Raw genomic sequence first — 14,282 nt, forward strand, 5'->3', positions numbered from 1 at the left:
TTATGCGCCACACAAAAGCATGGATGACATGAAATTATGACTCATGTTATCTGTGGACAAATGGCTTACTTTTTCATACTGGCCAGCGTAAAATAGCTGGGGCGTGATACTCACTTAACAAAAGCTTGATGTGTCGTACCTTTTATTTGTTACCAAGCGTTGAGCATCAGCAAGGATCCATAATCAACGAAGAATAAACGAAAGTTTCTTTTTCGAGATGTAAAATATGATGTTCTCCTGTGACAAACGCGCTTTGCCCGTGGGACGTCAAGCTTATAGTGGCCTGTTGCGTGGATTATGGTGCGAATGCGTCATCAGAGCCACAGTGACATCACGCGCACGTACCAGTCACTCGTCACACTTTTTCTGTTCGTTAACTTGTGCAACAGCTACCGCCGACAAGCGCGACATTTCTGGCTTTCTTCTATCATCAGCGCCGAAAAAGGCGAACGTGAGGCAACGCCTGGCGTTGACGGAAAACGAGAAACCACTTCTGGCCCGTATAAATCAATTAGGCCTGTTGCCGGACCTTTCAGACTTTATCGGAGGAGCGGGACAGAAACCCGACTGGACGCCGTTTTTGTTCGGTTTCACGACACAATTAGAGCTCTTACAATCTACTCCCTCGTTCCCTCACTTCCTTGTCGGGACATTTGAGGTGCATTATATCGTACAAGTATCGAACGGATGCCAGAATGGCAAGATCACGTGTTGATTATCATTGCAGGAGATAACGCATTGCTCACCGAATGTCCGTTTGGTAAATTAACTATATGGTTGTTCCTTTCAAATATTGATTTCTTCCTAAAACAAAATGGAAAAGGGCCCAATACCCGACAGCAACTGTTAGGTCTTTAGACGCACAAGCAGCACATTTATGTCGAAGAATTCCGTAAAAAGAAGTAGGAGCCACGTTCCAGTTTCAGCAATTCATGTAGCCTTTTTGGTCTTGGTTCGTGAGGCGGCAGGTCAGATAGGATACCGCGTAACTTTTGTCGCCGCGCCGTTTTTGCGAGCGCGCGCAGCACCGCGGGCTAGATCGGCCGCCTTGGAAAGTGCCGCGGTTGCGCGCCGCAAAAACGCCGCTTTCGCCGCAATACGCCGTTTTTGTCGGCATTCTCCCGACTGTTTCTGTTGATTGGCGCGTTGTGATTGGAGCTGATCGAACGTTCCGCCTCGGGCGGTAATGGGCTGTCGGGTGTAAGGGTGGTCGGCGGGAGACGCCGGTGGCCGGGACCGCCGCGCCGGGAGGAGGGGGAGGGGGACAGAGGCAGGGCGCTGTTGCATCCGTGTGACCGCCGCAGCTGCGGGAGAGACAGTCCTCGGAGAGGTTTTTCCCCGCGACACCTCAGGAGCACTTTCATGGCTCACGGGGCCGCGACACGTCACCGTGAGTTTTTATCTCAGCGAGGTGCTAATTCTCTCACCGAAGCGCTAAGTCCGACGTTGAAGTAGAACGGATCGCGCCTTTTTGTCGGCCGCAGCAAAACCATTCGAGATAAGGCGGAGCGTTGCACCAGAGAGCCACCAAACTGGCGCGCTTTATCAAACTCGCCCATGTTTTTACGCGCATCGAGCGGGTCGCGACGGGAAAAACCACCTAGCCACATCCCTGACCTGACCCAACGGCGGCGGCGCCGGCCGCCTAATTGGGGATCCGGTTCTGGAATCCACGGCGCGGTTCCGGCCCGGTGCAGACCGAGTGAGTCTTTTTCTCCGGTCCGACTGCCGCCCCGATTGACTCATTTACCGGAGAGCACGCTCTGGCTGGACCGTCTGCAGGATGAGGCGCGTGGCACGAGCAGCGGCCGGTCGGTCCGGTGTGTCCAGAGTAATCCGGTGGGCCTGACAGCTGGCCCGCGCACAGTGGCCCCGCCGACCGGTCGGCGATAATATCTGACAGCCGCTTATCCCCGCCACCCAGGTAATTGTGCCGTTTAGTGCAGGATTGGGATCAAAACACCGGAACAGCGCGGGATTACGCACACCGGACCGACGGCTGCCGGCTTTAGCGCCGGGGACGGGCCAATTTGTCCGGAAAGGTGATTCAGGGTGCGCGCGGACTGGAGTACTCGAGGGCTGAGGGATGCCACACTCCAATTAAGTGTTGCTTACTGTCATACGCGAGATATTATCGATATTGTGTGTAACGATTTATCCCTTGGTATCGGCATCAACCTGCCTAGGGCATGTAGTTAGAAGCTAGAAGCATCTGAACAGCTGCAGACCACAGTTGGGAAAGTGAGGAGTGATGTGGTGAAGGAGATCAGATGCTCTGTTTGTCTGTTGAGGTCTCGGGAGGCCGGAAGGTGAGCCCGTCAGTAGCTCATAACACAGTCTCCAGGAAGAGGTTGTTTTCCGTCTGTAGCTCAGAAGCAGCAGTCGGGGGCGGCCACCCCTCCCACACAATTACCACGCGGCTCTCGCCCGTCACGCTTACCAGCGTGGGCTAACTTCATTTCGAATCGGATGGCTTTTTAGAGGCGGGAGGCCAATTTAATGGTACAAATGGTAACAATATTCGTCGGCCGGTATTTACGAGTGTGTCGGCCGGCCGGACGGGGTGCCGGGCCGCCGTGTTTGTGGCGGTCGCCGGCGCGCGTGGGCCGCCGGATGCCGCCCCCGTGCGCGGCGGTTGGCCGCACATTAACCAACTTCTTCACGGAGTACGGCGTGTTTATGCAGAGACCAACCGTGTCCGGACAAAGGGAGCGCTAGATGCTGGGAAAGCGGAGGAATTCTGCAGACAGTCACATAATTCTTCATTAGATGCACGTCCGGGGACGCGGCGTGCCGCAGAGCCACCATCTCTCGTCGGTGACACCCCATCCGTTACACGGCAGGTCACAGTTTTAAACAATCCTGCAGACTTTAAGGCATGTTAGCCACAAATCATTCTGATTTTACAATGTATGGCGGCTGTCTGGAGCGAGGACTCCCGTCGGGTTTACGGCGCCCGCTCTGGGCCGTTTCATTGCGTCCACAAATATGCAAAATTGTCACAGAGTCCGGCCGCACGGTTGGACGCATAGTGCCGCTATATTATACCAGCCGCGTGGTATATTATACCAGCCACCTGAGAGGCATTCACTCGTAAATTAGGACTTTATGTAAATGTAATGAGCACAATAAAAATTATACATGCGACGCCCGCTGTTCTTGGTGATGTGTAACGGCCCTAACCCTTTGTCCCTCTCCACGAGTCGGCTGCCGCTGCCGGTCCGACGGGCGATACACGGCCAACGCCAAATCAATTAATCCCAGAGTGACTCTCCGGCGGCGCTTTAATTGATCGCCGAAATGAATACTGGTTCATTTGTGGCGTGCGCGCGGCATTCATAGGTGGGTAATTTACGGCGGACGCTGCGCGCCTCCGCCTCATCTGGCCGTCTTTTGTTCGTCCGCGTGCAAAATCAGCGTTCCGACCGCGCCATCCATTGTCTTCATCGGCGCCAACTGCGGAAACAAAGCATTGGCCGTGTTTAGCATCGTTGCCGCCCGGCCGGCAGCGCGGCGGTGCCGGCGCAGCGGCGGCGGCTGCGGCGCAGGGCATCAATATTCCAGCGACTAAACGCGCCTGATGTTTCACGCTCAAAAACGAAGCCTGTTTGCGTTATTCGACGCGGCCGAACTTATGGGGTACACGGGAATAAGACGAATGGTGACACGGCGGCAAACACGGCGCGCGCCACCAAAACAGCCGCGCCGCGTCCGCCGCGCCGCGTCAGTATTGTACCCACCACGGCGTCCTCACTTTGAAGCGCTCCAGACGACGCCGGCGCCTAGGTCTGCAATCGGTAACACACCAAGATCGACACAGCTCGCCGCGGCGCCGGCCCTGAGCTCAGTACATACATCTGCCGTAAATGCCGTAACAGGAGCCGTATGATCGGCAATGTATGCGCCCGCTGAGTGGCCGGTGCGTGTCAAACGGCGCGTGCTTGGACCGCTATCGGGGCCGCTCGGTTGCTAGGGGCTGCTCCGGTGCTCCTGTGCTCGGCGCCGCCGGCGGTGCTCAGTGCGTGCCGCGCTGCAGGCGGGACGGTCGTAGACGGCCGTAGTCCGCCGCTGTCGGCCGTACCCGGCCCTGCAACCGGAGCTGGTCGAGACAGGGGGCTCCGGTGACCGCGAGGCTCAACCCGACGCCGCGGAGGAGGGCCGCGGTGTCCCGCCTCTGACTGGCTTTGTCCGGTCAGAGCGGTGGAGAGACGGCAGGCTGAGCCGGCGCCTCCTCGCGCCGCGCTGGCCTGGGTAGTGATGAGACGGGCCGAGCGGGCGTGCAGACGGGCGGGCCAGACCGGCCTGAGTTATTGGAGATAATATTGGCGTCATGGGCACATTGAGAGGCCCCACATCGCGCTGCCGGAGCTCCGGTGACCTGGTGAGCTGGAAACTGGGTCCTTTCCGATGGAGGGGCCCGAGACCATGGTCACCGCCGCGGCGCCACCCTTTCACTGTGCCGCTGTCCTTCCAGCGTCCCCGATATCTGATATCATATCGGGCTTCGGCTAACCGAGCGTGTCCTTCGGTCGGTCCCCATCTGGGGCGTGGCTTTCCTTTTGAGGTTTTGCGCATGTTTTTGTGTTGAATTTAATGCTAGTTTCTTCAAACTGGATATGAAAGGAACCTGTTATCACATGTGTATTATAGAGTAGATTGTTTGATAATTTTAACGACTTCCTCTGCTCATTATTTCCAGATCATATTATCTTCAAGTGCGCGTTTTTGCTTAATCGTGGGCAGTTAGGTATATTGGAGAGTTGGAGACACCTACGCTAAGTATGTTGGCCATGTCATTTTGTAACAAACATTTCCAATGTTAAGTGTTTTTAATGTATCAATGAACCGCAGCATTTGCCAATCTCGAATGGCCCGTAATGCATTCTTCTACCCACGGGGCTATGCTTTACGACTCCATATGCTCCATTATTCATCCTGGCACCCGAACAAGCGCTATGCCACGGGCACCCATTTTTCGTATTGCACCTTTCTGGCGTTTCTGTCGCGTGGCTTGCAGCATCCCGTCGCTCCCGGCTGTGCAGTCGCCTGTTATTGGCCGGCTCCGCGGCCCGTCATTTTACCGCAAACGAACGCACCCGACCATGACGACAGGAGAACGCCGGGCTGTCGGTGCAACGGTGCCTCTCGATGAATTTGAATGATAACGGATGTCTGATAAGACTGCCGGCCGAATGCTGCCCGGCCTAAAGTAGACTCTGCCTGATACAGATACTGAGCCGTTCACTGTTTATTTTGCTGGTCAGCATAGTCCAACTGAACAGTGCGATAAGGCAGAGGCAGAAGCTCTCGGTACATCTGCTAGGAAGCCCCGCCTTCAAGGAGGTAGGCCATTACAGCCGTGAAGCAGTCAAGCTTGAGAAGCACGTAGCAGGAATAACGGACGCCATTCAGAGCCGATATTTTTACCTGTGATGTTTCAATGCAGCTGCACTTCTGGGCAGCTCTTGCAGCCAGGAAACTGCCGCAGACACAACAGCTACCCGATTCCGAATGCCGCCCTCCCGGCGAGATCAAAATTACCCGTAGCGGTGCCAGTGCCGGCGGCGCTACCGGCTGCAACTGCGAGGTCAGCCACCGCGCGGTCAAGGGTCAGCGCGGCACTGCAGAGCCGAACGCGGCGCGCCCGCGACACCGTGGACAATCGCGGCGCGGTGGGCGGCCAAAGCGGCGCGGTGTGAGGCCATTGTGGCGCAGTGCGCTGAGACTGCCGCGGTTCGGCCACCGCTCCGGCAGCAAGGGTGGGCTGCTTTGTTGGGCTGATGCACCTTCATGAACGGCGGAGCCTGGTCGGTGGCTCTGGGGCGCGTTATGTGTATGTATGGCTATATGTGAGTTCCGGGAGACGATTCTACCGGGTCGTATAACAAATGACGAGTCTGCGCAGTGAATTGGTTGCCAGATTCGGTACATATATCACACAGAACCAGTACCCTGCCGTGATTATAAAATATCCCTCGATTTCGATACTGGTACCTTCGTTGCAACGTTTACTTGATGTTTACATTGATTGAATGTAGGTAGTAATATTAACAAATACTTATTTTCACAAGACAAGTCAAATGCCTACTCAGAACATGAAGACAAGCTCCTGTTTCAGGGTAATGGCTACAACACGTCCCAGCCACATCCCAGAGTTCATGTCACTTTTTCACTGTCATGTAACTGGCTGGGGCCATTACCCAAAGCGTTGCCGGTTCCGTCTCACCTCTGCGGGCGCCGTGAGCCCGTCTCCGGCGCTCTCTCCCGTTCTCCGGCACTCTGCCCGTTCTCCCGATCCCGTATCAGCCGTCATCAGCGGTTGGTTCGTGCAGGCTCGGCCGACCGCTCTGCCTTTATTGCCGCGCCAAATTAATGGTCCCTAGCCGGCGGCCTGCCGAGCCCTCTAATGGCAGTATGTAAATAATCCATTGCATCATGATTCCGAACATTTTAGCTACAAAGCCGGTCTTTTGAGCACATTCATCACAACCCTTTGGTCGATCCGCGAAATTCCTGCCGGTGGAAATATTTGCTCAACAGTTGCAGAGCGCTGATCGCGGAAGACTAGCAGCCGCGGGGTCACGCGGGTCACTGAGGTCACGCAGGTCACGCAGGGCGCTGTGAATCGCGCAGGTCGGTCAGGTCACATGAGCACACCGGGGCGGGATTGGGTCACTGGTCGCTGCCGCCGTCACTCGGCGTTCACACGGCGGTGTTCGCGCTCCCACCGGCTCACCCGGCGGCGCGTCAGGTCACACGGCGGTCACATGGCACAGCGCGCCGCCGCAACAGGCCCGTTCACACGGCGAGGGGCGCACATGGCGACCGCATAGCGGGCCCGCATTGGGTCCGCCGCCACAGCGGGCCGCTACCGCCGCCCGATCGGCCGTCCGCCGGTCGTGAGCAGCCGTCGAGGCCACCAGACTACATGATTTGTGATCTCAGTGACAGATACAGCGTGGAACCCGCCCCGGGCCGACTACGCAGCCGCTCAGGGCCGGCGCGATCCATAGAGCGGCAATTCAGGTGCGGCGATTCGGCGGAGTTTGACTGGTGATTGGTGACATAAGTCGCGAGATGGACGAAGCATAGGGGAAGTTGGGGGAACGTCGAAGACTTTTTTTCTGACGCCCGTAGCACGCAAGGTAGACAACATACGCTATTCTTGTAGGCGTCATTCGAGAGTCCAGTCTTTTGCCTTTCAAACATACCAGGCGCATTTGATGAATTCGCATACCGTTAAGCGCACAAACTAAAAATATCAAAGAAGTGACTTTTTCGGCGTTGCCCCGGACTGCGGGAAAAGCCGAAAATGGGAGAAATGATCTACGGGGAATGCCGACATTGATGTTTTGCCATTTTATCTCAAACTTTATCCAGAATTCATCAAAGCTGACACACGTTTCAAGAGCTTGTGGACGCGGTGCACACTGGAAGTTATAATTGTGTGATATAATAAGAAAATGCCAGGTAAATCATTCCTTATAGGTAACAGGCCGTTGTGTCGGTTGAAAGTGTAATTTGTGTGACTAAAAATACGCGTTGCTATTCTACAGCAGTAAAGTCCACGTAGCGTGCTTTTAACACGTGCGTAATCGCACGTTTTCGGCATTACCCCAGCCAGCCATACTTTCATTTGCAGGCCCATAACTTTTCAACAGGGATGCGGAGCCGTGGAAATTTCAAACGGCTCCGGCTCCGGCTCCGGCTCCGGAGAAAAAAATCGGCTCCGGCTCCGGCTCCGGCTCCGGGTGAAATGTTATGGCGGCTCCGGCTCCGGCTCCGGCTCCGAGTAAAATGGTCCGGCTCCGGCGGCTCCGGCTCCGACTTAGTACATCCCCTATGCAATCAATTAAATACGGGTGGAAGAAAAATTGGATTGGTTATACGCGTTACCTACTCTTGCCATGACCGGCTCACCGCACTCCCCGCGCAAACGCACCTCGGAGAGCACTGGCAGAACAAAGGACTAGGAAGCGATGGCATTGGAAACGCAGTCGCCGCGAATCGGAGTTCACTGAACCATCGTAAGCTGACACCCATCTCGGCTGCATTGGGGGGGTGGGGGTGAGGGGTGGGGGTGGGGGTGGGGGTGGGGGGTGGGTGGGAAGAGACGGCGCTGGGAGTCGCAGTCCACTGCACTGGCTTCAAAACAATGGCCGTCACCTGATGACCGGTCCTCATGTTCTGGGGATGCAGTAGACGTGAGGGGGGAGGAGCAGACAGGAAGCTGAATGCGTACTGTGGGATACTGGGGATATTCGGCTTTTCATTCAATTGATGGCCCATGACGTACTATTGGTCTCAAGATAAGGGCCCAGGCGACCTGTAGTTTTGATGCGGTGAATACCCTTACCCTCGCCACAACTCGGGCCGAGTGCACCCCTCCTCCCAGCCAGCGCCACCCCCACTCGCATTGTGGCGAGGGTGAGGGTATTCACCGCATCAAAACTACAGGTCGCCTGGGCACTTATATTGAGACCAATAGTACGATATGTTTTACTGCCTTGTACTGTCAAACCGAACTAGGTCAATTATTTTTTCCTCTTCAAAAAATAAAAAGGAGCCGGAGTCGCCCCCTTTTTTGGCGGCTCCGGCTCCGGCTCCGGCTCCGGGCTATATTGTTTCACGGCTCCGGCTCCGGCTCCGGCTCCGGGCAAAATATGCCGGCTCCGGCGGCTCCGGCTCCGACTCCGGCTCCGGCTCCGCATCCCTGCTTTTCAACGTGCTGTATAAATTTCAAATAGGCAGCACACTTATGCAAAGACATGCTAAAGATTACTTGACCGAATTGGCCAGACAAACGGTAGCATAATGAGTAAAAAATGCAGCTTCAAAGGCGCATGTAGTACAAGGGAAACGTACCTTGAAAACGCTCTTGGCGCCCTCACAGTCGAAGTATTCCGAATGACGACTCGTAACAAACATGCGATAATTGTAGTCACTTAAGCTTCAGAGCATCACTGACAGGTGGCATCCATGTTTTACGGTTTTCGAAATATCTCGAATTTCGGCTTTGCCCCAACTCCGGCATTGCCCCAACTTCCCCTAACACTTCCTACAAAACAATGGTGTCAACAGAAACATTATTTTCACGGTAAAGTGTTTGTGTATTACTGAAATTTTAGATGAGACGCACACTAACCTATGTACACAGCCATCAGACTCTCTGAAGCTAAGAAACTGAAACCGGGAGGCTCGTGAAACAGACGCCCGAGACAGACGACGCTGTGGACAGTCGCGTCTTTTTGTGTGCAGACGGGATAATTTAGTGCTCTCGGATCTAATCTGATAGCTGCACCGAACAGGATTCCCCACTTTTGTAGTCTCTGATTGCCCGACCGTGCACGGCCGCGTGGATTATGTTGATGTGCTTATCACATTTGCCGGCTAATCGCATTACCGGCGAGCGCCGCGGCTGGTCGATTTGACAAATTAATTACAAAGTGAAATAGCGGCTGGCTACTGTATTAAAAGTAGCGCGACCACGGTGGTCGCCAAGGCCCAGCACTGACAGCTGGAGACGGATGGTGGCATAATTGCTCCATCGTTACTGCCTTCATGTTTCAGCACATTTTAAACCTAAAATAATTCCGCTCTTATGACAAACGTCTTCGCCACAAGTGTGACAAAAATCATTAGACGAGTACCTCACAATAAATGCAGCACATTATTTTCCATTTCCTCCTAGAGCCGCCGGGGCAAGTTGCACGTCAAATTTAGTAACATCGTTCATGTCCCGCCGGGTAATGCATTTCCGCGCTTCCCTGATGCATCCAGGCCGGCACCTCGGGGCCTGGCTACTCTGTAGTCTGTGAGCGGCCGCCTGTGCCGAGATCAAGCTCCGTCCGTCACGCGGCCCCGCGGCCCCGAGCCGTCACCGCGGCGCCCGCAGTCGCGGCTTTTTCTGTAAACGTCCAACCGTTCATCATTGCTGCCGTAATGAGTGAGCCTGTCCGGCCGGAGGCTGTCCGAGAGCACCGCCGTCCGAGCGACCAGACAGACGCTGCCGGTGGTGTGTCGGTTGTGCCGTAGGAGCGCCGGTTTTGCCGCGGCGGTGTGGTTGTTGCGGTGGTTGTGGCGCAGCGAGTTGCAGATGCGCTGGTTGATCGGTCGGGGTGAGGAGGGGTGGAGTAGAGGTGGCTCGCGAGCCACGGGAACGGTAGAAAACGGACCGGGAATAGTTGTGAGATGTTTAAGATGGTTGTCGGATATTGTCAGTCCAGCGAGGTAATCATAACCCTTTTACACGACAGGTCAGCTCCGAATCGAGAAATAGCTCCATAGCGGGAACGGCTGTCATTCCTGTGCGAACGGCTGAATCACCGGTCGGGAAGACTGGGATTTTGGTTGGATTCCTCGGTAGCGATTTCCCCCCAGATCTGTACCGTGATAAGGCAAAACGCCTTATTCCCTCGCCAAGCACAGAAAAGGCAACTCATCTTTGGATGTGATCCCGGCAGCCTCAAAGATGGATGGAGGAAAATAATTGAAAATAAATGGACAAGATAGTGATTATTTAGAATTGAAGTTAGTTTAGGCGCTGGAGATTCTGTGGAGATTTCCCGATTCATCTGGACTGAATGATGGCATTTAGAGGAATGGGAGAGAAAGAGGCAGGTCGCGAGACTCCGGAACAAGATTGGAGACGGCCAGAAAGGACGGCCGATCTGCGGATGATTAATGATGGCTCTGCGTGCCATCGACTCCCAGTCTTTCACCTGTCGAACGCGCCGCTGCCGACATCTTCACCGCGCCGCGGGTACAAATCGGCCCGACAGCGCCGGGCCGACTCCCTCGTCTGTCGCTCAGGGTCGGGTCGCGCCGACCGGCGGCGGAACGACGACTGGTGCGTATACCTGCGGGCCCCGCCGCCAGCTGCAGCCCTGCTCCCGGCAATGGCAATCCAAACGGCGCCATTACTGGGATGACATGCTGAAATTTCACACAGAAAAGACGCCCCACTCTTTTCTCGCTCTAGTCATCTTCCATTTCCTTTTATTCGGCCAACCCTTTCGCCGCCCTTGTCCGGGCGCTGGGAGAATAAGCGGGTTCCGCGCCCGCGGCGCTGCGCCGCCTGCGCTGCACGCGCATTGTCGCTTTTTTCTCTTTGATTCACACGCAAAAAATCGGCATCAGTGATAACGTCAAAGAAATGCATAAAAAACTTGAATTTTTACGCCCAGCTGGCAACCCTTTCGATGGAAGAGGATGTGGGACTGGCCTCTCACACTGCGGCACCGTTAATGATTTTGCATTTTTGATGAATGAAGGGCTGCGCGGAGGGGTGGCGCGCGCGCGGGATCTTTGGGATAACGCGCGCCGCGTGCAGCCCCCTCCCCCCGTAACCCGTTCCGAAAAAAAATGGCGCGGATCTTCCACTCAGCGGGTCGACAAGTGGAGGCTCTGGCCTCTGGACCCATGTTCTGGCTGTGCTTTGTGTGACTTGGTGCTTCGGTGGGCAACGTTACGAAAAGAAAAACGTTTTCAATTAATGTCATATGCTCGATGCCCACATATCTGCGTATTTTCATGTTTTTGATGCTTTCATGTAGTAATCGAGCATGACTTCTAAAACACATGGCTCCTAAAAAACATAATTCTCAATTTTCAAATGCTACATCTGCATTTCCGCCCATTCTCTGAGCCGTTCTCCGCCATTGCAGTGCACGCCCTGCGGCGGTCATGGCAGGCGGGTCACGGCGGCTTCACGCTGCGTCTGATTTATACGCGCTCTTTTCGGCTGACGTCTGTGTGCACCCGCCAGTGGAGGTGTCATCTGGCCTCTGACCGCGTGCGGTAGATAGCGGCCGACACAATCCTGACTGGCTGTCGAGCGCGACTGAATCCACAGCGACTGCGGCCCGGCTCGCTCGGCCGTGCACTAATTAATCAGGGGCTGTCCTGGCCGCATCCGCCGCGGGCCCGCGGTCCTTCCCCGGGACTGGCTGGAGAGAGATGTTGGCTGGTCAGCGTTTGCTGTGAAACGCTGCTTCTAGTTGAGTGCGGATAGTGAAAGGCGGCCCAAACTGAGTTTGTGTTTGTGTCCTACTGAATAGACCAAGCGTTGGCCTTCGGCTGCCGCTGGCTATTGGTTTATCTCTATAGAGGTGGTCAGAAGGCTGGCTTCTGACCATTGAATGTCAGCAACGCGACGACAGACTTCCAGTGTCCCAAAATTTGCCAGTTTGGGTGAGAAGTAACATCCAAATCAAAATATTTTTCCACTCTCACCTCCAATTTTCAAGAGCGATTTTTCACTCCCTAGTTTACCAATTAGGAACATCTGCTTGCACCTTTAACCTCCTTCCATATTTGATTCAATGATTTTTTAAGACAGCTTCCACATCTTCCAACATTCAGAAATGAATTGTTGATCTGTTATCTGCTCTTTTTTTGTACTCTTCTAACTGGCAATTTTCCACTCTCAGCCCTCTTTATAGTGACGAATATTCCCCTCCGACACCAAAGCTGAAATATAATTTTGGGACACTGCAGACTTCCAAGCGATCCTTGTCCTTCATCTACGCATCTAACTTACGTATAACATAATGGCCTCATGAGACAACTGGTACTTTGAGCCGACATGCTTCCTCACAACAATCAACATGCAAATAAACGTAAGCGCATGCACGTAAAGACATAGTGGCCTAGGAGTCCTAGGACTGACTCCTGTCGTTTCTTCTCTCCTCAGGGCAATATCAGAGATGACGTCCATACCAGACCTGGCCAGCAGACCTGCCTTCAAGCTGGACATGATCTGCCAGAAGCTGCAGCAAGAAACGGGTACAGACACCTCAGAGCTCAGCCCCACCAACCCAGGTGAGCAGGCAGAGCAGCATCCCAGAGCTGACGTGTCAGCGGGGATAATGCGCTCTAAGATCTGTCAGTAGGTGGGGCGGAGATATAGCGGTTGACGCCTGTTAACCCCGCTGTCACTGAAGACAAAATTGGGATTTATGCTCACAACACTCTCCAAGGTTCCACGGTCGCCAACATTGCTGGCGCAAAATTTATGACCGCCACCTCTGGCTTTCAAGAACGCTGTCGCTTGTTTTAAATATCGCCGTCTCTTATCAGTGTGAGGGACTGAAAGGAACGAGTGCGAACCGCCATAAAACAACCACACTACACCGAATAAATATTGTTGAAAATAAGCGATGCGCTTAAGTGAACAATAAAGGTGCTAAAATGCTCCTAAATAATCAACAGATGCGTGTTTTCAAACACTACCAGTTGCATATCGCCAGCTCGGCTCTCAGCTCGTGCCAACACCAATCGATTGGTATGAGATCAGCATCTCCCGCTATTGAGACCCCCGCGGTGACCCCGACGCCTCCCCGGGTGCCACACCCGTGCCTGACTGCTGTGACGACTGAGCCCCGCTCCGACGGTGGCCGGCGTGGGGACGCTCTGTGACAGGATTCCGTTGCCGAGGCACTGCCACCGACCTGGCCCCGTCGGCTGGGGAGGGTAAATAAACCCGGCGACCGCGGCCGGGCCCGGCTGGCCGGCCGTCCAGCCACCGCCGCCGCCGCCGCCGCCGACACCCCTTTTTACGTGTTTCCGGCGAGCACTATGCACGGCGACGGCGTCACTTAGTCCGCGGAGAGTAAACACGGCGCGGCGGCAGCGCCGGTTTTGTGCGCCGCTCCGTGATTGCACGCATTGTGCGGCGGCGAGAGGTGGTGTCATGTTTGTCGAGAGCGGGATGAAGTGGGTTTGCCGTGATAAAAAAGCTGTTCAGGTATGTGGGTCAATGCAGAAAGGTCGGGTGACGGGATTGGGGTGGTGGTGAGCTCTCTGCATTCAGAGCAGCTCTGCAGGGGCGACACCAGCACCATTCGCCTGCTGAAAATGCGGCCCGGCTCGCGGTCTGGGCTGGAGAAGTCAGCCATGCGCTGCCGCCTGCCAGGCATGTATAATGCATACGGCATCGCCCAAAATGTTTGTTTTGCCTGGGCATTGGTCATTTCTCGCGAATGTATGTTCATCCCAGGTTTCGGGGTCAATCAAACCAGGCGCGGCCAAAGTCTCCAGATCTCTGATGGGTGTGGCGGTGACGCATGCATTCTTCAGCAAATGTTAGTTTAAATCTCACTAATGGAGCGGATTTACTGCAGCCATTACATAGCGGAGTCTTACTGTTGTCGCTACATTTCACACCCAATGCAAAGATAAGACCCAAACTGCATAATTTTTGACTGGAAATGTTAATGATCTCTTTTTAGCGATTTATGTAGAGATGCCAAATCACATCGTTCCATTCACGACGACGCATT

At 54.7% G+C, this 14,282-nt stretch overlaps 1 protein-coding gene across 4 annotated transcripts in view; it reads left to right on the plus strand.

Moving 5' to 3' along the window:
• Nucleotides 1-14,282, plus strand: part of LOC122390351 (zinc finger protein castor homolog 1-like) — a 68,627-nt gene that overhangs the window by 15,696 nt on the left and 38,649 nt on the right. For all 4 annotated transcript variants that reach the window (XM_043383226.1, XM_043383227.1, XM_043383228.1 and 1 more), the window contains exon 2: nucleotides 12,695-12,822. In XM_043383226.1, coding sequence (XP_043239161.1) covers nucleotides 12,708-12,822 — 115 coding nt within the window. In that variant the 5' untranslated portion in view covers nucleotides 12,695-12,707. The remainder of the gene's footprint in view (nucleotides 1-12,694; nucleotides 12,823-14,282) is intronic.

This window comes from Amphibalanus amphitrite, unplaced genomic scaffold (assembly GCF_019059575.1).
Source record: "Amphibalanus amphitrite isolate SeventyFive unplaced genomic scaffold, NRLGWU_Aamphi_draft 000392F_arrow, whole genome shotgun sequence".
NCBI lineage: Eukaryota > Metazoa > Arthropoda > Thecostraca > Balanomorpha > Balanidae > Amphibalanus > Amphibalanus amphitrite.